A 23,582-nucleotide genomic window follows, 5' to 3' on the forward strand; every position below is an offset into this window, starting at 1 on the left:
TTGGCGCGAAAATAATGTGCACTAATTAAGCGCCTTAACTGTTGCATAAATAATGCGCTGCGCGTCAAATCAAGTAAAAAGGATACACCCAAACTTGTTGGACGGTGTTGTGTTGACCGAAGAAGCGGAAACAACGTGATGTAGACATTCGTTACTAATAGAACATGCTTAGTATGAAGAAAAAGAAGTTCCAGTTTGAAGTAAAGTTTAACTTACAAGAGTTATCCAGTGTCCCATTCGTATCGGGAGTGTTGTACGCCAAAGTTCGGCTGATAGACGGAGGACAATTCACGAGTCAGTCAACGAGGTACGAATGCAAGGCAGGCGCGTCTTTTACGAGACATTTAAACACCTGTATTTTAACAGGGTTGAGATAGACAGTCACCGCGTACACTGGAATTGTCCATTCTCTTTCTCGTGTAAGCTGTCAGCCAATGCAAGCAGTGGAATACTGGACACTTGTTTGTGTAGAGTGTCTGTGAGAAAGGTTAGTAGTTCCTTTGTGTGTGTGTGTGTGGCTGCTGCTCAAAGTGTATTGAATTATCCTTACATATTGCACCTGTCTTGAGAGGCTGCCAACATTCAAATTACCAAATAGATGAAAATCTTTCAATTTACTGCTTCACTTTGTCTATAGTTGTTCACCTTATCACTTTTCGTAAGCACATTATGTTATTGTGATAAGTTTTGTAAATACAGCTTTGTTATGGCCTAGTAACACCTCTCCAATTTCATACATGGCCAAATGAAGCATTGTCTCCTATCGAGTGTTTTGTATTTGTATTGTATGGTAGAATGTAGCACAGTGAAGCATGTATTACGTTTAGTTTTTGTGGTAGCTATGCTATATTATTGCTTAGCTGGTTAGTTAAGATGTGATCATGTGTATATCACTGTAACTATGGAGCTTTGTCGATCCAGTTTATATAAACACACACACGTTTATTAGAGAGTTTCCCTAAGTTTATTGCTGTACAAATATGTTGTGTAAACTCGTAAATTTAACAGAAACACAACTGTTCTCTTTTTGTAGGACGTACTTCACTACACGATACAGCACATTAATGTCGCATGCACTATATTCCACAATGACATATTTTATCTTTACTATAAATGTCTCTTATTTCCTTCACAGGAACAAGATGGTGGCAAGTCTTATGCTAAAGTAAGTACACTTATAACCAACCACATGTCTTGCCAATCAATATATTTATATCACTGGTGATTGTCATTGTTAGCTTCATTAACAGTACAATTTAATAATCAACACTTCTCTGTGTGGTTGTGTGGCCTCAGCTTACCTGATACTATTCAATTGGTGATGTCATAATTACTGCACTGTCATAGTGGAAGTGTTACTTTATATGTGTTCCAGTGGTCACTGACCCTGATGGTTGTTTTATTTCAGTTGATATGATAGCGTAGAATATTATGTTACAAGGCTAGGTAGTATAATGCTCTGTAGCATGTGTGTATGTCCTGCCTCCAAGCAGATTTGTCCACACAGCTCCTGATTCCTATTTGCATAGGTGTCCAGTTCCAATGGATGGCTTGACCATGCTCATGTAAAGAATTTACTTTGTGTGTGTGTGTGTGTGTGTGTGTGTGTGTGTGTGTGTGTGTGTGTGTGTGTGTGTGTGTGTGTGTGTGTGTGTGTGTGTGTGTGTGTGTGTGTGCTGACGTGTAACTGTGTATGCTGGGGTAGTGAGGTTATTTAATGAGCCATATATCACGTATATGCTTTGTGTTTCAGCTTGGCTATGTGGATGTTAACTTAGCAGAGTTTGCAGGCTCAGGAGCCACTTGTCGTAACTACCTCCTCCAAAGCTACAATGAGAAGAAACGAAAACCAGACAACTCCATTTTGAAAGTGAGTGAAGTGAAGCATCTGTAAATTATCCAGCATGTAATTGGTATGCCAGTATTTGCATTACTTTGAACTATGAATTAAATTAGCTTGGTTGGTTAGTGGTTAGGGAAACATGTAGTGTTTTTAGTGGTTAGTGGTTTCAAGTGTAACTGCTAATTCACAGAAAGATATACACCCTTGAATGCTTCAATGGTGCATTAACAAGACAAGTGTATGTCTACATATATATTAACAATGTGTGTTAGTTGTAAACATCTATTGATGCTATACAGACTACTTGAGCACTTGTAATTGCACTGTTATATTATTGGGAAAGCAGGCACCATGAACACCTTGATAATCAGAACACTTGATATGGTCTCATATACATGGTGTATATGTAGATCCTAGAGTACCACTAAAGGGACACTTCAGTGTCCAGAGGTATCCAGAATGGAGGGGGTTATAAGTCATGAATACACTGTACTTGTCCTTGTCATACGTTTCCACTGATTTTAGCTGTATATTGAAGAGTCCATATAATGCATCCACATAGAGTAGTATTGCTTTGGAATTCCCTTAGTACGTGCTGTTTCAATTTCACAATGCCCAGCCTACTGGACCGATTGCTACGTATCAAGTTTACCTTCCAGTTGAGATCACCTTTGATTACCTGACCTCTTGATATCATGTTTAACTACTTCTATAATATGTTTGTGACACTAGAGGTGATGTGATATTAAGTGGTACAAAAGTGTAGTCTTGTTTTACACAACTTTTAAACTTTGCTGGAACACTGTGCTTAGTTACCATGTTGTTATTGAATGTGTTGTTACCATGGTGTTTTGTTGCCCAGGTTACCATCAGCATGAAGTTGATATCTGGAGATGTGCTGTTCAAAGCGTAAGTGTGAGATATGTAACTGCTATGTAGTTTTTTATGAAGTTAATTGGGTTGATATTTAATATGTGTATCGTATGTTTTGTAACCTGTACTTGTGTTGTTGACCAAGTGAAGACTGTTGTTGACCAAGTGAAGACTGTTGTTGACCAAGTGAAGACTGTTGTTGGCTTGTGTTTCAATATAATAGTAGCAATTCACTGGTGTTTGACTTGTTTTCTTTCATATTAACTTGTAGCACTATTGAATTGGAGTTTGTTTGCTTTCAGGGTTTTGCCCAGGGGTACAAAGAGAAATGACTATTTTTGTACATATATTATTAGTACAGTTCTTATACAGATTATGAGACTAGTTGTTACGACTCAACAGTACATTATTTATACTTTGGGACCTCAAGGTGTCCACATGTTCTTGTGTGTAACCTGTATTGGGTCATGTACTATTACTACTGTAGGGCTACACCGGTGTCACGTAGTACAGAAGACGTTAGTGCACACTCAAGCCAAGAGCACGATCCTCAACCAAATGGCCACCCAGTATTATTACCCGGCGACCAATCCTCACAGGTGTCAGTACCTTTGATGCCGCGGCATAGGCGTGGCAGCGTCGATAGTGGCATAACAAAACACCTCAGTGTCGAACATGAACGAAGTAACTCACCAAGCAGCAGCTACTGCAGTGTTAGCCCTCCTATTGAAGAGCCAAGTAATTCAAGTACTTTTGATTTGGACTCACTTTCTATTGAGAGACCATCTACCCCTCAAACTGAGAAATTTAGACCAAGAAATGGTAATTCAACAACAGGAATCACTTCAAAGGCTTCTGAACCAATAATGTCTTCCTCTGAGGTACTCACACATTCAGTTCGTGGTCACAGTAGAGCCAGTAGCGTTGGAAATTCCCCATTGTGGTCACAGAAAGGACATAAAAGGATGGGAAGCCATCCTGCACAATAGTGAGTGTGCATTGTACATGTGTGTGTGTGCATTGTACATGTGTGTGTGTAAGTTTTGTGCATGTAATGTTGACAGTGTTGGACAATTACTTTTTTAAAAGTACATAAGTAACGCGTTACCCCCTAACACTGAATGTTGATTTCTGTTCTGAATATGTAGTAACTGACTTTATTTCCACAGCTCTCCTCGGCCTGTATCATCAATATCAACAAAATGTATCCTTTCACTGTAATATAAATTATAATATATGACACAGTATAAATGTCACATTGCATTATTGCGACCTCAGCTGTGTGATGTGTTTGTGTAGTAGTAATGGATTTCCCCCTGTAATCCACAGTAGATTTTTGTTTAGCAATTTTGACTGAACACTGATCATTTATGTAGCATGTGCCAGGTGTTATGTGTGTACCACAGAGTTGTTAGTGAATTAGTTTACAGCCTGCCTGCAGTACATCATGTTGTGGACAAGACTTACTGCCTGCAGGGTATTTGTGACTGTCTCAGCAAAAACCCAACTTGTTTGTACTATTTAATTTTTTTTCTCAGCATTATCTGTAGTGTGCAAGGAATGGATCACCAAAGTTTCTGTCTTCAGTAGTTTTGAAATTATAGCCCTAGACATAGGAAGAGCAAGATAATCGATATGTACAGTGACTATACTGAAAATAAACCACAGGCACTTACATTCACAGCCATAACTTCTGTTTGGATTAGTCTAAAACATTGCGATTCGGCTTAAAATGTTCACCATGGATTAGCATATCAGCCAAGGTATAGTGTTAGCCCTGTAGTCACTTGCGCATAAGGGTATGAAGGTGATTTGGTAGAAGAAATGATGATCTTGTTTATATCCGCATCGTAAACAAACGCACATGACACATATACCGTTGGGGCTACAAAAAATGAAACAAAGATTTTCAAACTCTTCATGAGCAGGCAAATAAGATGGTATATAGTTTTACTCGATTTGAGTCTTCCTTCTTCGAGTACTGACCCAATAAAAACTTGCATATTTTTTCTTTGTAGCATGTTTACAAATCATTTTTAAATTTTGTTTTTCTCAATACGCATGCTTGTGTGAACAAATCAGGTTTTTACTGAGACAGTCACATTTTTCATATACAGGCTTGTACAATACCATGTTTACTTGGTTAAATGCCACAGCAGTTAATACTAAAGTCAACGCAGCATGATGTTTAAGCTCATGATTTAAAAAAAAAAGAAGTATATATAGACATGTATTTGTTACTTAATTTTGTTATCCTTGACTGATTGTAATTAGCCTTTGATCCAGACTCAGAGTCACTAGCTAGCAACAAGACTAGGATTAGTTCGGTGGGTATGGTCAGTAGTGATATTACATCATGCAGTTTCTCCTCCACAGGTTACCATGACGTCCACCACCAGTAGAGTAGAACGTACTAGAAGAGACCCTGCAGAGGTTGTAGCTAATTTAGTAGAAGGGTACGTGTCTCTAAGCGTACTACATACACACAAAATATTTAGCTGCCTTTGTGGTGCCACTACCAACCCAACTAAGATGTAGATGCTACATGTCAGGCAGAAAAATGCACTAGAGTATTTCATATTGTGACATTTACAGTCCATACCCACACACTTCAGTGTAGTATAATGTGTAGTTACAAGAGTTGCAAATAACTCAACAAAATACATTCAGCAGTTTTCATAAAAGCTCATAAAGCAGACACTATATATAGTCACATGTATCAGTTGTATGTCTTCACTGAAGCCACTCAACATTGTCTGCTACTAAAACTGACACTTGTGTTAGTGTAGGATGTAAATTCATGCACTTCAAATATGCAAATTATTACCGACACAGAAACCTTTTCAGTGCCTTATGGTTTTCAGTTCAGCATAACAAGTAGCTTTCAATGTTTCAAGTAGCTGGTAGTTTTATTTATTCATATGCACTTTAAATGAAAACGTCAATACAATTTACAGATGTTATTTTTCTTTCTTTACATCAGGCATGATTTGTCACAGACAGAAGGAGGTAGATTATTGTGTACATGGTATTGTATACATTTATCAGAATACTATTGCAGATCACTCAGAGAACCTACAGTTATATGTGGACCGCAGTGGACAAGTTATGTTAACTGGACACAGCGTTGATCCGTAAGTCTCCATGGAAATAGGGTACACGTTGATAATTAGAACACTTGTTCCCAATTGTGGTAAATTTTATTGTTTTAGTCTCAAATAATGTTGTATATCAAGTTAAGTGGGCCCCACTACAGAGTTCTCAATGAAGCCTAGTTTAACATATAATACAACAGACCTACCAATTGCAAGGCCTCCTAAGTATGTAATGGTGATGGGCAAGGTTTCCCTGTCTGCATTCACCAAACTACTTGATGTATGTTAATGCTGACATGTGTAGTTCTTCCCAATAGAATCCATCACATGTTTCCTTCATACCTTTGTGTGTTTGTGATTCTGTTTGCCCTTCTCTTGTTTTAGAAAACTGTCCCGACTGCACCGAGTGGACTTCAGCTGACATTTCTGGACCACATCCACCATACTTACAGCAGTTTAATGCTGTCCCTTCGTTATCCTCACCTTAATAGTATTGTTATATCACTTTTCAACACGTGTCAGCTTACAATTTTGTATACCTCTTAAGTTATTCAGACTACCATGGATAGTACAATGACATTCATTCATTTTTTTAGTACAAAAGATATCGATGTATATTGTTGTATGTATGTAAAATTGTATGGTGTTTTTATTATAGAGAAGTTTATTGGAGTCATTGTTTATTAGTGTGCACTTAGTTCTAGTGACAGATTTGTATGCATCTGTTCAGAACGTTGTTTAAGTTTCCGAGCTAGACGGCACGCTTCATCAAGACTGACATGAGCTACACGGCTTCTTTCCTAAAAAAAAACAAAAAACTGACAGTACAAGACACAAGGTAACATAAATGTTACCCGCTGAGCAAAACCCCGACTTGTTTGCATAATTATTGGGTAAAAAATGCGTATTACATAATTAATTTTATACATGTTTTTAACAGTGAAGAAGGCTTGAATTGAAATATCTAATATACCAATGGATTCACCTCTTCACAGAGAGTAAGAACATTTTGGTTTCAATTCTGTACCATGAAGCAAACATGTGTTTGGTTACATTATGATAAAACGTAATTTTATCATTGCTGTTTCTAAGCTTGAACAACCTTTATTTTGCTTAATAGCATGGGAGTATTTAGGCCAAAAACTATACCTTCATGAATGCCTCCGTTCGTGGTGAATAGAATGACACAAGTCCCAACTCTAGCCTGTTGCACTATAGACATAAATTATGATTGATCAAACAAGCGCCTGTAGTTTTTCCCGTATAGGCACTGCACAAATCGATTGTTTTACTCTTCTTGTTGTCTATCGCTATAACTCTGAAAGCACCTGAACAGCCCATTGGTTTTCCCTCTAGACAACAAAAAAAGTCAGTTCAAGGAAAAACAAACAAGTTGGGATTTCACTCTGCAGGTCACAAATGCAAAGAATTTTGTACTGAAAGTGTGACAACATTATAGTACCAAGGTTCAGTGTCTGGAAGACAGAACTATTTAGAGGTTTTAGGATTCCATACATAAAGCTGCTTTTAAAGACAGCCTTTGTGAATATTAAAAAAGTTTGACCTTCAGAAGATCATTGTATAGTAATATGGCAAACTTCTTCTATGATAACAGTCATTCTTATTGCAATTTGTTTTATAGCTGCTATGTTTAATGTTTTTTAAACAACCAAACGTGTTTATAACAAGCTACAGTTTATGGGATATCATCACATACATTTTGAAAACGGTTTACTGTAATATGCACACATTACAGTACATGTACGTCGTACTGTATAATGTGGTGGAAGCCCTAAAACAAAGACCTTGACAATCAGGACACCTGTTCATGGTCAGTGTACACATACATAGACCCCTGAAATCAGGACCAATCTAGTTCCAAAGGTGTCCTGTTTGAGTACTACACATACACACAGACTACTAAGCCACTTACCAATGATGTAGCAGAACGCGTATACAATGGACGAGACCTGTGATCATATTAACATTCACTACTGACACACGCAAATGATCCACTCACCTGGTTACAGGTTGGTACACTATTTCATCATCACTACTGGTTACTGTGTATCTGCTGCCATAGTAACGTCGTCGTCGCCCAGGTGATGTGACACGATGATGCGTCATGTAGCGAGGTAGAGGAGCAGCAGACTCTAACACAACATAGTCATTCCTACCAACTACACTGCTGCTAACATCTGATGAGTCACTGGTGTAGCCATGTGTTGTGGTGGTGTAGAGGTAGGCAGGGGTGGAGGTTGCTTTAGGATGAGAGAATGTGACACTTGCACTATGAGAAGGCTTGTGCTGATACTTCCTTCTTGATCTCTTGTAAGGTTTAGTTCGCTTGCCATGATGTAAGCCACTGTTCCTTGTATGAAGTGTATTAGGGTCATAACGTAAGCCACTGCTCCTTAAGTGAGGTGTATTGGTGTCAAAATGTAAGCTACTGCTCCTTATGTGAGGTGTAGTAGCATTATAATGTAAGCCACTTCTCCTAACATTAGGTATATCATCATCATAATGTAACCTCCTGCTCTTAATACCAGGTGTAGAATGGTCTAAACCACTTGTCCTAATATTAGGTGCAGTATCACGATGTAAGCTGCTGCTCCTAACAGTAGGTATATTGTCATCATAATATAAGCTCCTGCTTCTAATACCAGGCACATCTGTGTTGTAATGTAAGCCACTGCTCTTATTATTAGGATCATATCCATGGTCACTTCTTACACTAGGTGAATCACTGTCATGATGTAAGCCATTGTTAGGACTATAAAGGCCTGAATATAAGCCACCACTAATAGGGTCAGTAGAAGCACTTTTATTCCTTGTAGAAGCACCTTTATTCCTTTTATTCCTGTTGCCATGACGATGAGAGGTTGCATCGTATTGTGTTGATCTTGATTTTGTTTTGATTTCATCTGGTTGCTGATGTTGATGTTGCCTAGTTCCACTATTATCAATGATTATGGATCGTCCGCCACATAATGGACACACCCATGTACTGAGGTTAGCATTGCTAGGAACCCTAATGGTTTCTGTAGTAACAGGACTGGCACCCCGAGGGCTACTAGCTCTTAACGGTGACAATCGTGAAGAACCTAATTCTGATAGCACCGATGACTTGTCATCAGATACCAGTGACTTGTTCAGTACAGGTGACCTGTTGCTAGGTGAAGAGGAACTTGTCAGCGAAGAAATACTGCTATCTGATTGGTTAGTTTGTGATGTGCTGGAATACTGCATATTGCTGTGATGATGTCTTTGTTTCTTTTGCGGTATAATCTTCTTGGTTGTTTTACTAGGCTTGTTTGAGGCACCATCTTTCCTCCCATTGGCTAAAACATGCTCGGGATATTGCACATGTTCTTGTTGTGTACTGTGGTCCATATTAACCTTTGATGTTAGTGGGTGTGATTGTTCTACAGGATGTTTTCTTTCCGATGGTGTACGTCGTTTTTCACTATCAGACTTTGCAGCATTATCTGGTGCTGTTGTGTGCTCATCCAATCCCCCGTGTGTGGGGGGAACAGGATTGGAGTTTTGCATGGAATTGGAGAATGGGAATGGACCTGGATGTTGCCAAAATGGATGCTGTAACGTGGATAAATCAAAAGGAGGCTTCTGCTGTTGTTGCTGCTGCTGTTGTTCTAGAAGTTCTCGTAATCCTCTCAGTTCTTGTTGTAGTGCCTTCATCTCTCCATTATCACCAGTATTGCTGCTATATGGGAGAACAACATGTAACAATACAGAACAAACACTACACAATATAGTGTACATGTAATTGTACACCATAGTTGTTCAGTGGAACCTGTAAATGTGTACACTAAGTATATAAGGTCTCAAATTAGCTTTTTAGGATGTCCAAAAAACCAGATACTGTACGCATCTTGGTAACAGGGTACTATTGGTTGGTCCCAGGAAGCCAGGATGCCTATTGGGATTACGAGTCCATAATATTGAACTCATAATGAGATGCATTACACAGCACATCTTTGGTGTAGACATGTAAAATTCTTAGCCGTTTCATTATACAAACCATCCCTCCAAACTGCTAAAATTTCCAGCCTTGTTTGAGGACCTTTGAACCATACCAGGAAGGCTTCCAACTGTGAGTACAGAGTACTACTCAGTCACTCACCTAACAACCTTATTAGAATTTATTGTCAACATATTTCCACACATTGTTCAGGCCATGTATTACACGTTATAATCGTTTCTTAAAATAAGTAAATCTGACTATTTTTTTTTGTGGCCAGTCAAAGTCTTGGGACCATCTTGTACTTTTACAAACAACATACTAAGCTATGAAGAACAATGGCAGACTCTCGAAGGTCTAGCTCAAAATGACATTACTGTCTTTGTTGCTATACCAAAGCATTATGATCTCACCACTATATACACATTCAAACAACATGACCCACTCAACACCAATTTGACAGCCTTCTGTCACGTGTTAATTCAATCTCTAATACATAGATATAGCTGGACTAAATCTAGAATACACTAAATATTCTAACAAACTCTACCTCTACTAAATTCTAAGGTGTACATTAAAAAACATAGCTCACGTTTGAGGTTGATGGTTGTCCTCTCTCTCACTTCCCGAGCTGTTGCTGCTACTGCTGTCCTTCTTGTGTCTTGGTAGTGTTTCTCTACCAGCTTTCCCTGGCGATGGAGCATCTGACTCGTTAGCAACAAACTGGCGGTATCTGGTGGCACCAGTATGTGGAGAGGAAGGATAACGCCCACCCACTCCACCTCCTCTGGGTCGTACACTATCATAAGGTGATGGTGGGCGATAATAAGAACTAGGAGGAGACATGGATGGGTTTAATATTGGTATTCGTGACAATTGTGGTTGATGGTGAGCATTGTTAAGCATAATATCGTCCAACTTAGCTGGCTGTCTTGTACTCTGATAGCGTGGCAATGTTGATAAATCAAAGTGATCATCGTTAATTGGTGTGCTATCATTTGACACATGCTTCTTCTTATGATTAGCCAGCACAGGTATGCGAGATGGTCGGTGACCACTGGCGGGTGTTTTGGCGGGATGGCTGTCCAGCAGAGATGAGTGTGGTTCATTCTCTGCAGGAGGGAGGGGCTGCAACACTGTACCATTGTCATCATCAGTTGGTGAGGATACTAGTTTACGTTGTTCAGCTAGAGGAGTCTGCTCTGAGTAAGGCAGTATAGAAGATGATGATTGACTGGATGTATCCGACCATTCACTACCACCTGCAAAATCTTCAGTGGGTGTGGCATCTTGTTCTTCTTCCTCATTGGTTACTCTACTAGCCTGAAGGGTGGGGTTATTTGTAGACAACAAGTTTTGCTGCTCAGTTGAGTGATTGTCAAGAGAGAGGTTGGATAGAGTATTAGAGACTGTCGTAGTAGTATCCTCGTCAATTTCTTGTGGCCGAGTACTCATCACAGTACCTGTCTGTACCAGATACTCCTCAGGAACACTTGACTGTAATGTATCAGCAACCATCTGTATGTAAAGGAGTCATACCTTAATAAGTCATACCATAACAGGGTGACCATGATGTACACTACAAACACTCTACCATCAGAGTCTTGAGTTTGAAACTCAAATCCTAGTCTAGGTAGTGACTTGATACACAGACAAGTTGGGAGTTTGGGTATGACCATAGTACACATGTCATAGTCATACCCTAACGGGGAGATGGTGATGTGCATTATGTTGATACCCATGTTGTACTGACACACAAGTTATGAAGTCATGAGATAGCAAAGATGTTGGTAATGTTTGAAAACTCTCATTTACCACTTAGTTACTATGAACTCAGAGGAAGCATAGATATAAATGATTATCCCATAAGATATGAACTCATGCTGTCACTAAATTCACATTTCCTGCAAATATTAGTGGTATTGCAAGAATATGGCCAGATTGCTCAACCACTAGAATCTCATGGGCACAAACATGAATATATCACCATTAAAAAAAACAAGAAGGAATTAATATAATTGAGTCAATAGTCTGGCCACACAATGGGCACAACGTAAAAATATACTTAATGAAAAAGCTAGCAGTTATTCACTGTCAGTATGTAGAATAGGAGAACAGGTTAGTGAGAACTACTTAATTATGAAGGACGTTAACACATTCCATAACACACTACCCACCTCTGACGCCTGTACATGATTGGCTACACTGCTGGTAGATGATGTCATGTGTACACTGTCACTTGACGGTGATGACCTAACACACAACATACACAATGGTGACCACACAGTAGCACAAACAGGCAAGAGAGTTTGAGCTTGAAAGATGAACAGAATTTTGCCAATACTAAATTCTTTCATCATGCAAATCTGTTTCACTAGTAAAAAATTCAGCGAACTGTTTTGCTAACATCTAATTGTAGCAAAAGTTTACCAAAACCTCTTCCCGCTAAACTTTCCTGCTATACAGTAAAACACAGAAAAACACTTTCTGTAGAATTTGTTGACACTGACTTTATAAAAGTGCAGTACTAAAAGAAAAAAGCTTTAATTATCAACTCTAGAAACTATTATAGCACAATATTTATCCAAATTGATCTCGTAAAAAATTCATGCAAAAACAATTTCAAGGGGTACGCAAGGTGTTCACTCATACATCACAAAAAGCCCTAATTCTGCTATTGTAGAGGCAGACATTTTAAATGTACCGTATCAGATTTGTAGATCATAGATCTAATGCAGAAATCCTGGATATATGCTGTTAGGTTAGTCTAGCCATACAATAGTACATCCAGTGAAACCTGGTCACCTTTCGGTCAACATCATTATAAACTAGGTGGCTACAATAGGCAGGTCACTTACAGTGATCTATATAATGTATTTAGTGTCAGATCAGACTAAGGGGGTTAATTCATGCTAATCACACAACAAGACTGCACCAGCCTTCTTGATGGCTTTAAGGGGGCATAGTCAATTCGAATATTAAGAAGCTCTTTATAATTGCAAGCATATATATACAATCTAAAAAGACATGACCATTTGTATTACAAGGACTGTTGTATTAGAGTGATTGACCATAATTATACAGTGTTACATCTCTTAACAAACTCCAAGACAAAACAGAAATATTGGTCCCAACAAGTATGGCCCCATACATTACTGTCTTTAAATTTTCCATATTACAGCAAAAATGATCCAAAATTCATAGGCTGTTCTATTATAGAGTATCTTAGTTGCATTGTATAGATACTCAATGGACAATTATTGTAAACTCACTCTTGCTTTATTTCATTCAGTGAATGCACTTGCTGTTGGTTGTTGGAGGAGGGACTGGAGTATTGTGCAATGAGTTGCTGCAGCTGCTGCAGTTCACCAGTAACCCTTGACAACTACACACACGATAACAATAATAACAACAAAAACACAGTATGATAATTCTTACTTCATCCACTACTACAGATTGTTCCTGTGCCTGCTTGCTAAAGAACAGAGGACAACACAGGTAATTGATATGGGGTAGCAACCTCACTTAGCCGCCACCTCTTTAATAAAGTCAATTTGCATAGCCTAAAGGCAGTATTTTCGAGGTTGCTAAAAATAAATATTTCGTAGATCTACAAATAATCCCAAAATGTATTTAAGGAAGTCTAAATACTTCAAGGATAAAGAACTCCCCAAACCTCAAAATCAGTGGAAATTGTCTCCCTCAAAATATTTAGGCTATACAAGTAGGTCAGATCACCTCATTACAGTGACTATGTCAAGTAGATTAGTTAAATATTTCATAGCCTCATTAAACTTGTTTATTTATAGTGACCAAGTCAAGCAGGTCACAAGGTGTACTCCATAACCTCATTAATAATACCATGTCACTATAAAAGTTAAACCCATAGGTCAATTCACATTCCTCTCATAAAGGTCTACTGAATTAATAGTGGGAGCAAAATTCTAGATCAAGCCACACAGTAGCGTGTCGTGTGCCAAGAAAGCCGGTGCACCGCACGGTGAGTATATTGATAGGAAGAAAGAAAACAGCTTTTTCACGTGTGCATAGCTTCATGGCCCCTTCTAAAAAACACACCATTTTTGCATTATAGCTATCCACCAGGTAGGGTACACCACACAGCAAATTTGGTTAAATTTGCAACAGCCATTTGCAAGATATGGGTGTTCAAAGTTTCGTTTTTAATTTCTTCATTTTTCTTATGCTGTACGGGAGGGGGCTATGGGGGCATTTATTTTTGCACACTTTACAAAAATTGCTATAAAATGCAAACATGTACCTCAATTGCTTCGATCATTGGCACAAACGAAAAGCGTGTAACGGTGGATTCATGTACCAAGTTTGCTGTGAATCTGAGACATATCCAAGGAGTTATGAGCGTTTATTCACGTAAAAAATAATCAAACTTCTGTCAAGGATACAGGGTAAAGCAAGTATAGGAATAACTTGAAAATCGGTGTGTAGATAGGCTGATCATCGTAGCAGTGCCTTTTGATAATGTGAATAGCAATAGAGTTACAGCGACAAAGTTATAAAGCAAAAACCAAACAAGTGTAAAATTGCAGGATCAAGATACTCTAATAGAGCAGTCACCAAGGGGTAAAAAGATGTACAAAAATGTTGAAAAAAAAATCTTACCAGAGTTTGAGCCAGGGACCTCCATACCTAACACCTGCAACATTAACCACTGAACCACTGCTACCTTGACTGATCACCTCACTTAATTTCTGCTTTATAAATGAATTTCTAGTTTACATCTGCTTATAATCAAGCGTTTGTAATTACATAGATCTACCAATAGATTGTTCTAGAACATTCTTCTATTAGAAGTCTTCAAAAAAATGTGCACTCTATTAGAGTATTACACTAATATTACCAACTATTGAATTAAATCATGCAATATAATCAAACGGTACAGTCGTACCATTTAAGTAGGAATACAGGTGAAATGTTCACACGCTGCCCAAAATTCCGCCTTTAAAAATCACCCTAGAGATATCTTACGAGACGAAAATCACCTTTACAGAATAATACTAGTCCATATAATACATAAAACAACATTAAATACAACAAAATGCTTACAGGTGGCCTGATACAGAATTTTAAAAATCACCAAAAACTTGAATTTTAGACTGGCTGCCTGACTACCTGACTGACCACAGTTGCAAGCCTAGAGGCCAAACGAAGCAGTGCAGGCCACCATTTTACGCCATGATAACAAACTCACCAGTGGGATGTGCCTTTTGGGGTTCTGACAAGTGTGCCCTCTGTGCCTTGTCTTTTCTTTTATCTTCAATCAAGCTGCTTGTCTTCTTCATCCAACGAAGCCATATCAATGTGTAAATTTTCCGTATTGACACTTTCTTTAAGCAGCATATTAGATGCCACAAGATTATTGGGAATTAGTAAAATGCGGAATATGGAATAACGGAATAAAGAAATAAGCAAAACTTATCATTTGCAGATTGTACAAATAGTTACATGCTCTATAGCAATCATACTTTATTTACACCTTGCAACAGCTCTGCATGGCACGCCACGGCGATGGATAGCTAAACAGTAGCTGGGCGAGCATTAAATGGGACGAGCGAGCACACAACCAATCACCCTAGAACGATCTACCTTCGCTAAACTTACTAATCTACACTCCTTAGTTGATATAGCTACAAAACGCCAAGACCTAGTTCTATTCTTAGGTTAAACTAGCTGCCCTTCACGTGCATACTACCGGATTTATTAGAGTCACACTAGAGTTCAGTAGGGAAGTCCAGTGGTTGTGTGTGTCTTTAAATGGATTTCAAAACTCTTCAGGTTTGAATCAAGAGTGTAGCTAAGTAAAGTTAGCGAAGGTAGATCGTGCTAGGGTGATTGGTTGTGTGCTCGTCCCATTTAATGCTCGCCGGCTGCTGTTCTATCCATCACTGTGGTGCGCCATGCAGAGCTGTTACAAGGTAAATAAAGCATAATTACTAGAGCATATAATATTTGTGCAATCTGCAAAAGATTAATTTTGCTTATTTCATTATTCCGCAATTCCGTATTCCGCGTTTTACTAATTCCCAAGATTATTTAAAGCACTTAGACTACGCTACTGTACGGAGGTACCGGTACTAGATAGCTTTCACGATAGGTCACAAGATCACGCCCATTCTTCACTCTACGCATTATCAATCTATCGCTCTAATTAAAACCACGATGACACACCCTTTTACGCTAGTTGTATTTCAGTGACCACACACATTCAAGTTGGAAGGCTGACTCGAGATACTCACAAACTAGTATATTAAAACTTAATGAAGCAGGAATCCAAGCGATAAAAAGTAGTGAAACAAGAGATGAACAATGGTAGCTATTACAGCATAGCTTGGTGGGAAATCCCTACTTTGGCATTGAACACAAAATAATTGCTATAATATACCATGCCAAAGTAGGGATTTCCCACTGAGCTATGCTGTAATAACTACCATCGTTCATCTATTGCTTCACTACTTTTTATCGCTTCGATTCCTACTTCATTTTTAAACTTATAATTTTTAATATACTGGTACATTTATAAGTCTGCCTTTAGTAATCATCACTGTGTCGGTATAGAAAAGAAATTTAAGTAAAAACAAACCTCAAAGTCAGCCATAGGCTGGTTTAGGGGCCTTATAAAGTACAAAAAGAAGTAAAATCCACACAAAAACAACCAAGCTGTGAAAAAATGGTGCGGCCTTATAAGCCTGGGTGAAAAAAGAAAAGTGGCACCAAGAAATGGCTGCAATGATGTTAATGCTAATAAATTTTAACACTGCACACAGCCATTATTAAAATTTTTAGCATCAACATCATTGCAGCCATTTCTTGGCCGCCATCTTTGATTTCACAACTTTTTTCACCCAGGCTTTTAAGACCGCACCATTTTTTCACAGCTTGGCTGTTTTTGTGTGGATTGCTTTTAACACTTAGGTCATTATGACTCAGAGATGACACTCAAATGTTTCAAAGTTTTACTAATCTAATCAAATAATAGGCTGAGCTGGCAAAGAAACTGAATAACAAAACCTTTGGTGGTAAAAAAGTTTGGCGAAAACCTGCTACAGAAAAATTGGCAGAAAAAACTTTGGCGAATGGGGACTCCACACATTATCTGATCAAATGTACACGATACTGTAGACTGTTGAGTCACTTGAGTGGTACACAAGTGTGCTATTGTCTTGCATTTCACTCTGCACTTCATCGTTTTCTTGTACAATTTAACTGTTTGTTATTTTTGTATGCGTCTTATTATCCATTGTAATTGTACACTTGTTCCCATGTGTATGTGTGTATGTACTTGTGTGGGGGGCACGTTAACAGCCTATATGCCTTTTGTGTACCAATGTTTTTTTTTGACAAAAATGGATAATCTAATCTAATCTATCTATATATAAACGCACCACGTGCAAGGGTCATTTGATACCACAATAGCCTACCTGAATTCACTGTATCAACCACTAAACATTGCTACCAAAGCATTCCCTCAAAGGGTGATGAACTGCGCATTCTTTCTTATCTCTTGGTAGTGATTTGAAATATTGCAGGACCGATTTCAATGACACACAATGTGGTCTCGCTATGTCTGCTCATGTGATTGCTAAAATAATTGGTGGAAAAAAACTTTGGCGATTGAAACGCTATTCGCCAAATTCACCAAACTTTTTACTGTCAAAGTTTTTTTACTATACGGTAAGATGGTCTCCTGGCTGCTAAATGGTATGTTTCACTTCTACAACTTACCGACAGTTGTAAAATAATTATTACGGTTTATCACCGCAACCTACCTTAACTGGTTTAAGTTCTCTAATAGAACAATCTATTGACAACTTAAAGTGCAGTTCAGGAAATTTTCAAAGCTGGAAGTAATGATTACCCATAAACAGTCAAGATAAACACACTACAAAAATGTGTCTTCTTCAGGGGCAACTAGGAGTCTAGGAAATAAACAAATTAAACACAATAGTTTAGCACATAAGCCTATAACAGTCGCTAATATAATTCATTTATCACTCCAGTTAACACCAAGTTATTACAGGTGTAACTCACTGATCTAATGGTTGTTCCTGATTATTGACTGTCATTGCTTCACTCAGTTGTTGTTGATGGTCTTGTAACGTCTTCACAAGACTGTATAACTCCTTCAGTTTGTCTTCATCATGGCTTGAAGCTGTGGTAGCCTCTAGTTGTTGTTTTAGCGCCATAATTTGCTCCTCCAGGTCTCTCACTTCAAACAAATGCGCCATTACCATGCTCTCCGTCCCCGCCCTCTTTGCCAAAGCGCTGGAGGATAGGGTAGATGTGTCGTTCTCCGTGTCATTTTTTAAGCACCGACGTCTACTGTTCGTTTGTGTCCCTTCCGTTTGCTGAGCACTAGTCGTGTTTTCAGTGGCGTCACGGTCGTAAGTGAATACAAACTTTTTGTCAAACTTTACACTTGCTCCAAGCCTTAGTTGGTCGATGTAAGTCTCTGCCTCTGCTAATCTCTTTCTCAACTGGTCGTACTCGTCTTGTAGCTTGGCATTCAGCTCAGCTTGGTGTTGACGGGTGACAAATTCACGCCTCACTTGGTCTTCCAAATGGCGCACCAGATCGCCTGAACGAATATCCGACCTGCCATCATTCAGTGAGCTAAGGGAATCTCTTTTACTACTATTGCCACTGCGTCGACTCTTTTTACGCCTTCGCTCAGTAGTAGACAACTCTGCGGACATCCCCTTCAGTTCAAAACACTCCATAAACGCGCCGAATAAATTAAAAATCCAGCACCCATGAATTAATGTGCGTTATATTAGAATAATATAATGTATACATGAAGTTTGACTGGTTATTTCAGTTCAAATGGTTGTGGTTTGGGTAGAGGGTTGACTAGTATAGTTTCAATACACTCGGAGACAGTTCTTGGATCAAGATCAGCATTGATATGTTGACCAGAAGTGTAATAGTTGGTCAAATCATCAACGTTGGCATGATACTGGGTGAGACGTTCCTTCACTGCCTCCTCTCTGTTACTAGGGTGCTGTAGAATAAACAAGTTAATAACAATACTGCACCTAGGATTGTATAGAATGTAATTTGTACGCAAAATTATCATATATATTTTTTATAAACCACATAAGATTTTTAGCATGTACTGAATTCCTGATAGAGTGTAATTTTGCTAAATTTCATTGTATCCAAAAGTTGAAAATCTTGCCTCTCTAAACGTCTTGCTATATGCTATTTACAAACTTACTGTTATTAGACGACTCTTCACTTCTTGGTTTGGAGGAGGCTTGTAGAGACTGTGGTACCTGTTCAGGGAATATATGTGAGAGTAATGTGATTGTTGTATGAAGTGTAGTCACCTTTCACCAGTTAAGGGATCCAGGCCTTGTAGTGTGAGCCGTTCCAGTACAGAGTCTGGTGGTATGTTCAAGAAATAGACTCTATGAGGTGTAGTATAGGTACAATGTAAATATGTGCATACTACTCGCACATACATGCATAGACACACTACAAACACACACATACAGACACACCATACGTACATACAAACTGACCTATTGGGATGATGGCCAGCTTTAAACAAACCCTCAGCCTGGTCCCTGTTCAATGGGAAGCCATGCAACACCCAACCCCTGGTAGCACAGTCTAACTGGTTTAGCCTGTTAGTCAGAACCTCCAACAACATGTCATCTGGAACTGTGAGATAAAATATACCAGAGCGAAGTAGAGCTGAGCAATAATAATATACCCACAATTAATTGTTTTTGTTACTAACTATTATCCTAACCACCACAAATATTGTGGTTTAGACAGTCTTAGGGACTAGCCTATACATGAAGAGGCACTTACACTGCCAGTATGTACATATGGATGGACATAGACTGCAGTAAATTCTACCTTTATAATGTGCATGTCTATGCTTAAAACTGCCAGTATAAAACTTAACGGTACCTAATAAAGATGTATACCAAGCTAAAGTGTTTAAGTGAAGAGCTTGCACCATTGACCAATTCTACGTGTATGTGCTACAACAAAACATATGTTAACTGTGACCAAACAGCTATGATACAGTACACTGGTATGGTGGTACTTACTGGCAACATTACTATCATTGAATGGTCTCATCACAGAGGCTAGTTTACTGTCAGAGGCTAGCGTCTGCTGAACCAGCTGATTAAAATCCACTGTAAATATATATACACAATAAAAAAAATAAAAAATGTTCTACTAAGACAATTAATACAATGACACATACACACACACACACACACACACACACACACACATACACAACATGCGTGTGCGCGCGTACACATAGAGGACATGCACATTTCTTCTGCTTCTGGATCAAGACCATCATCTCTTTTGATATCATCATCATCCCCCCACCCCCAATCTAATCCTCGTACACTCACACAGGTTATTTACAAGCCATTGAATTTTAGGCTACTCACCTAGCCAGGGGACGTAAAGTGACCTATTTTTCAAGCTACTGAAATTTATTCCAGGCAGGAGGCCTAGGATGGATAGGCCATAGACAATTGTAGGGACCCGAGTCAGAGACTTGGTCTGCCTCATGCATAATCTTGTTGGCTAGCAAGGCCAATGCAAGGGAGTCCCCTAACCCTGCCTGGCCTCCACACGGCAGAGTCAGGGGTGTTGCCAATAGACATGTCACCTACAAGTGATATAGTACCATGTCTGCCACAAGGAGGCCAACACACACACACGTACACGTACACGTACACACACACACACACACACACACACACACACACACACACACACACACACACACACACACACACACACACACACACACACACACACACACACACACAAACACAATGTGACTAAACACACACATATTTTCTCAATACCATCCATTATTTGGTACTTCTCAGCTAAAATAGCAGCTTGTACACTCTTTCCAGCTCCAGTAGGTCCCAGTAGCACCACATGAGGTGTAATAGGAGCAGCTGATCGTAACCTTGTGTGTAGGAATGTGAACACTATGGAATTGTGTAATAGTTTAGGTGGTAGAAAATTAGGGGAATTACCTTGGGAGAACACATCTGTGATTGGCTGATCAGCATTGACTGCACATGTTGTCTCTTTGTAACATTGTAACAAATCCCTGTAGTGTCTGGAAAATGAAGAATATGAATCTGGTTTGTACTATTGTGTAGTATATATTTGAGTGTATACCAGCACATGTATTTAGTATGTAAGGTAGAACGTAGTGTAAAGCAGCAAAGCACATGTGTGAGGATACAATGTGGGCTGCACTGACTCATATACACCTAAGTAGTGTACAGGTGTCCCAGTATTTTATTGCACGGTAGCTGAAGGCTTTGCTTTTACTGCATGCATGAGTGCGTACGTGTGTGGGTGTGGCTGTGTGTGTGTGTGTGTGTGTGTGTGTGTGTGTGTGTGTGTGTGTGTGTGTGTGTGTGTGTGTGTGCGTGCGCACATTCATGTACATTGTGGTCATAGTGCAGTGTGCTCATGCTTGTGCATGCTCGCGTATAGACTGCATGCATGCAGTGTGTATATATGATATGGATTCTAACTAAGTCACACGTTTTACTCACTCATGATAATGCTGTAACTTGGCATGCATGTTCACTTCAATTCCACCATCTTCTTCCTTCAGACGATTTGCCACCTCCGTATTATTCGGTGGAGCAAACGTTAGATGGTAAACATCTACTCACATCATAATTGTATTATGTACATTCTTTAACTGCAAGCTACTTACCTCCAGTAACAGGGTCCACCCTCTTCCCAGAATATCGCTCAACCAGTACAGAATCAGGAGCTTCCAAGTGAACTGCAGAAAACAAAACATGATTTTATTATAGCAATAGCTAAGCACAAACCAAAATGCTTGGCAAGTACTCCAGCAGACTGTAACACCAATGCCTATTAAAATAAAAATATTAATAGCCAGACTCACTAAGTATAAGACACACCTGTTCTCTGGTGTTAGGGAACCCTTCCATCACCCATCCCTTTAGTAGTGACATGTATACACAATTAATTTATTTACACACACACTTCACACCTTTGTTTGACAGTCTTCCTGTTTTAATCTGTTGACAACCAAGTCTGTAGCAAGCTGTGCTGGCAGTGGCTATTGAAAATGGAATTACACGTGTGTACATAGTAAAGCTTCAGTAACCAACAGTACCTTTCCTTGTTTAATGCATGTCCTTGCCTGTAAAGATACTCAAACAGTAACTCTGAATATTTACTGTTGCCTTACTTCTTCACCACTTGCAGTTGTATCATAATCAATTATCTGAGTCATGCTGACATGCACACTGTGAAGCTTACTGGCTGCCAATTTGCTCTGTAATTTGTTTATAAAACTAAATTAATTCGTTCTGTCTCCTTACTATGGTCCGTTTTCCAGAAGCTGGTGGCCCATATACAATGACTTTTGGAACTGAAAGATGTAAACGCTATAAATAGTAACGCATTAACTTATAAGTCTCACTGTTAATGCCTGGTTTCTTTAAGAAGTTGGCCATAAACTCCAGCGGGTCGCTCGGCCTTGCCACTAACAGTTCTTGCAACATTTGCTAGCGAGTTTTAGAAACATCCATAGCACGCGTGGTATGATTTACTTCGCGGTGCATACCTCTAGTAACTGAAAAATCTGTTTCTCTTCGGCATATCTCGCGAACTCTGGTGGTATTCGCAAGGGTTTTTTCGTTGCATCCATGTTTATTTAAGGTACCATAGAAACGGTAGATTATTCCCACAATCGAAACTACACAACTATAATTACATGTGCTAATATGGTTTAAATTTTCGTTTGCTTTTCATTTCTGCTACTTTCTGTTTGTCTTCTTCAAACTTCCGCCTCAGCTCTGCTATTTGCTGACGCTTAGTTTCCCGTAATTGAAACTGGTAGAAATTGAGTAGTTCTTTCTTTTTCCTTTTCTGCCGATACCGTTTACCCTGTGTTGCAAGTTTAGGGTTTTTCTTTGTCACAGTAATCCAACCATCATCATCTGGTTCTTGTAGTTCTTTCTTCATCTGCTCATCCTCCAATTTTCTAGTATCGTAGTCGGCCATAAAGTCAGCTGCTGTGCTCTCAATTAACTTTACAGCCTTACGATTTTCTGCATAATTTGAACACCATTTGGCTAAACCAGTGTGTCCAACTTTACATAAAACTGATTTTTTACGACCACCTAATTGCAGAGCTTCACTAGCAGACTCAGTGCTGTCAAATACAACATAAGCCACTTTGAATCCTGTTGCTGGAACTTCTGCATCTTCATCAAATCCTACTTTATTTTGCAATTGAACAAATTCAACCTCACCAGCACGTGAAAATAAGTTCTTAATGCAGTCACTGTCACAATAGGCTGGCCATCCCAATGTGAATAGTGTTCTATGGTTAGGCACCTTGGAGTGTTCTTGCCGGATCACGTGTACTTTACAAAAAATCGTGTGAACCGAACGCACGCTATTCACCGTTTCAAACTTGACCTTGATGGGAGTAAACCCGCCATGTGTACCTGCGTAACGTATAACACTACTAACAGTTGTGTACATGCAATGCTCACCTTCTGCCATCATTAAATATTTAAGTCCGTATTTCCCTGCATTTACAATCCAAAGAAAATTCGTAAATTAAAATACGGGTTTACGGTATAATACTCTAACACAACGCACATCATCGTATCTCACTAGGAACCCGTAAGAAAGCTAAAGCTAGGGACTCAGATACTGCCGTCCCAGACCGTCCATGCAATATGTAGGTATGGTC

The 23,582-nt window shown here is 39.0% G+C and overlaps 4 protein-coding genes across 5 annotated transcripts; 1 reads left to right on the forward strand and 3 right to left on the reverse strand.

The window, feature by feature from the left end:
* Positions 1-68: 68 nt before the first annotated feature.
* LOC136265676 (EEIG family member 2-like) lies at positions 69-6,483 on the forward strand. The gene is made up of 12 exons (XM_066060576.1): positions 69-307; positions 367-487; positions 1,136-1,165; positions 1,754-1,870; positions 2,706-2,752; positions 3,204-3,704; positions 3,886-3,920; positions 4,991-5,043; positions 5,093-5,172; positions 5,700-5,725; positions 5,778-5,850; positions 6,196-6,483. The coding sequence occupies exons 1-12, from the start codon at positions 165-167 to the stop codon at positions 6,230-6,232; spliced, it is 1,263 nt and encodes a 420-aa protein (XP_065916648.1). The 5' UTR covers positions 69-164; the 3' UTR covers positions 6,233-6,483.
* Positions 6,367-18,676, reverse strand: LOC136265664 (uncharacterized). Of its 2 annotated transcripts, none has more exons than XM_066060560.1 (8): positions 17,858-18,676; positions 13,232-13,268; positions 13,066-13,178; positions 11,971-12,046; positions 10,386-11,311; positions 7,832-9,532; positions 7,745-7,781; positions 6,367-6,611 (listed from the first exon to the last, which is right to left on the reverse strand). In XM_066060560.1, exons 1-8 carry the CDS (start codon positions 18,544-18,546, stop codon positions 6,495-6,497), a joined length of 3,696 nt encoding a protein of 1,231 aa, XP_065916632.1. In that variant the 5' UTR covers positions 18,547-18,676; the 3' UTR covers positions 6,367-6,494. The 2 variants fall into 2 exon arrangements, with proteins under 2 accessions (XP_065916632.1, XP_065916631.1); XM_066060559.1 differs by having other exon boundaries at positions 7,832-9,535.
* Positions 18,581-22,583, reverse strand: LOC136265673 (adenylate kinase 8-like). Its single transcript, XM_066060574.1, has 17 exons — positions 22,443-22,583; positions 22,299-22,383; positions 22,198-22,247; positions 22,065-22,151; positions 21,990-22,016; positions 21,864-21,932; positions 21,772-21,810; positions 21,679-21,721; positions 21,558-21,629; positions 21,391-21,505; positions 20,857-20,942; positions 20,677-20,808; positions 19,891-19,980; positions 19,351-19,492; positions 19,156-19,236; positions 19,044-19,101; positions 18,581-18,827 (listed from the first exon to the last, which is right to left on the reverse strand). Exons 1-17 carry the CDS (start codon positions 22,524-22,526, stop codon positions 18,636-18,638), a joined length of 1,452 nt encoding a protein of 483 aa, XP_065916646.1. The 5' UTR covers positions 22,527-22,583; the 3' UTR covers positions 18,581-18,635.
* LOC136265678 (ribosomal RNA-processing protein 7 homolog A-like) lies at positions 22,584-23,547 on the reverse strand. The gene is made up of 2 exons (XM_066060578.1): positions 23,380-23,547; positions 22,584-23,331 (listed from the first exon to the last, which is right to left on the reverse strand). Exons 1-2 carry the CDS (start codon positions 23,390-23,392, stop codon positions 22,598-22,600), a joined length of 747 nt encoding a protein of 248 aa, XP_065916650.1. The 5' UTR covers positions 23,393-23,547; the 3' UTR covers positions 22,584-22,597.
* Between the last annotated feature and the right edge of the window lie 35 nt (positions 23,548-23,582).

Source organism: Dysidea avara, chromosome 9 (genome assembly GCF_963678975.1).
Source record: "Dysidea avara chromosome 9, odDysAvar1.4, whole genome shotgun sequence".
Lineage (NCBI taxonomy): Eukaryota > Metazoa > Porifera > Demospongiae > Dictyoceratida > Dysideidae > Dysidea > Dysidea avara.

What these genes read in the sequence shown, in the direction of transcription:
- LOC136265676 (XM_066060576.1), top strand. Translation starts at nt 165, where the DNA reads ATGCTTAGTATGAAGAAAAAGAAGTTCCAGTTTGAAGTAAAGTTTAAC. An exon ending in ATCATCAATATCAACAAAAT is followed by an intron (nt 3,921 to 4,990) that starts GTATCCTTTCAC and finishes GATTGTAATTAG; the next exon opens with CCTTTGATCCAGACTCAGAG. An exon ending in TTTGTCACAGACAGAAGGAG is followed by an intron (nt 5,726 to 5,777) that starts GTAGATTATTGT and finishes ATACTATTGCAG; the next exon opens with ATCACTCAGAGAACCTACAG.
- LOC136265664 (XM_066060559.1), bottom strand. Translation starts at nt 18,546, where the DNA reads ATGGAGTGTTTTGAACTGAAGGGGATGTCCGCAGAGTTGTCTACTACT. An exon ending in CAGGAACAACCATTAGATCA is followed by an intron (nt 13,269 to 17,857) that starts GTGAGTTACACC and finishes TCTGTTCTTTAG; the next exon opens with CAAGCAGGCACAGGAACAAT. An exon ending in AATCTGTAGTAGTGGATGAA is followed by an intron (nt 13,179 to 13,231) that starts GTAAGAATTATC and finishes TCGTGTGTGTAG; the next exon opens with TTGTCAAGGGTTACTGGTGA.
- LOC136265673 (XM_066060574.1), bottom strand. Translation starts at nt 22,526, where the DNA reads ATGGATGCAACGAAAAAACCCTTGCGAATACCACCAGAGTTCGCGAGA. An exon ending in AAAGAAACCAGGCATTAACA is followed by an intron (nt 22,248 to 22,298) that starts GTGAGACTTATA and finishes TACATCTTTCAG; the next exon opens with TTCCAAAAGTCATTGTATAT. An exon ending in CTTCTGGAAAACGGACCATA is followed by an intron (nt 22,152 to 22,197) that starts GTAAGGAGACAG and finishes AACAAATTACAG; the next exon opens with AGCAAATTGGCAGCCAGTAA.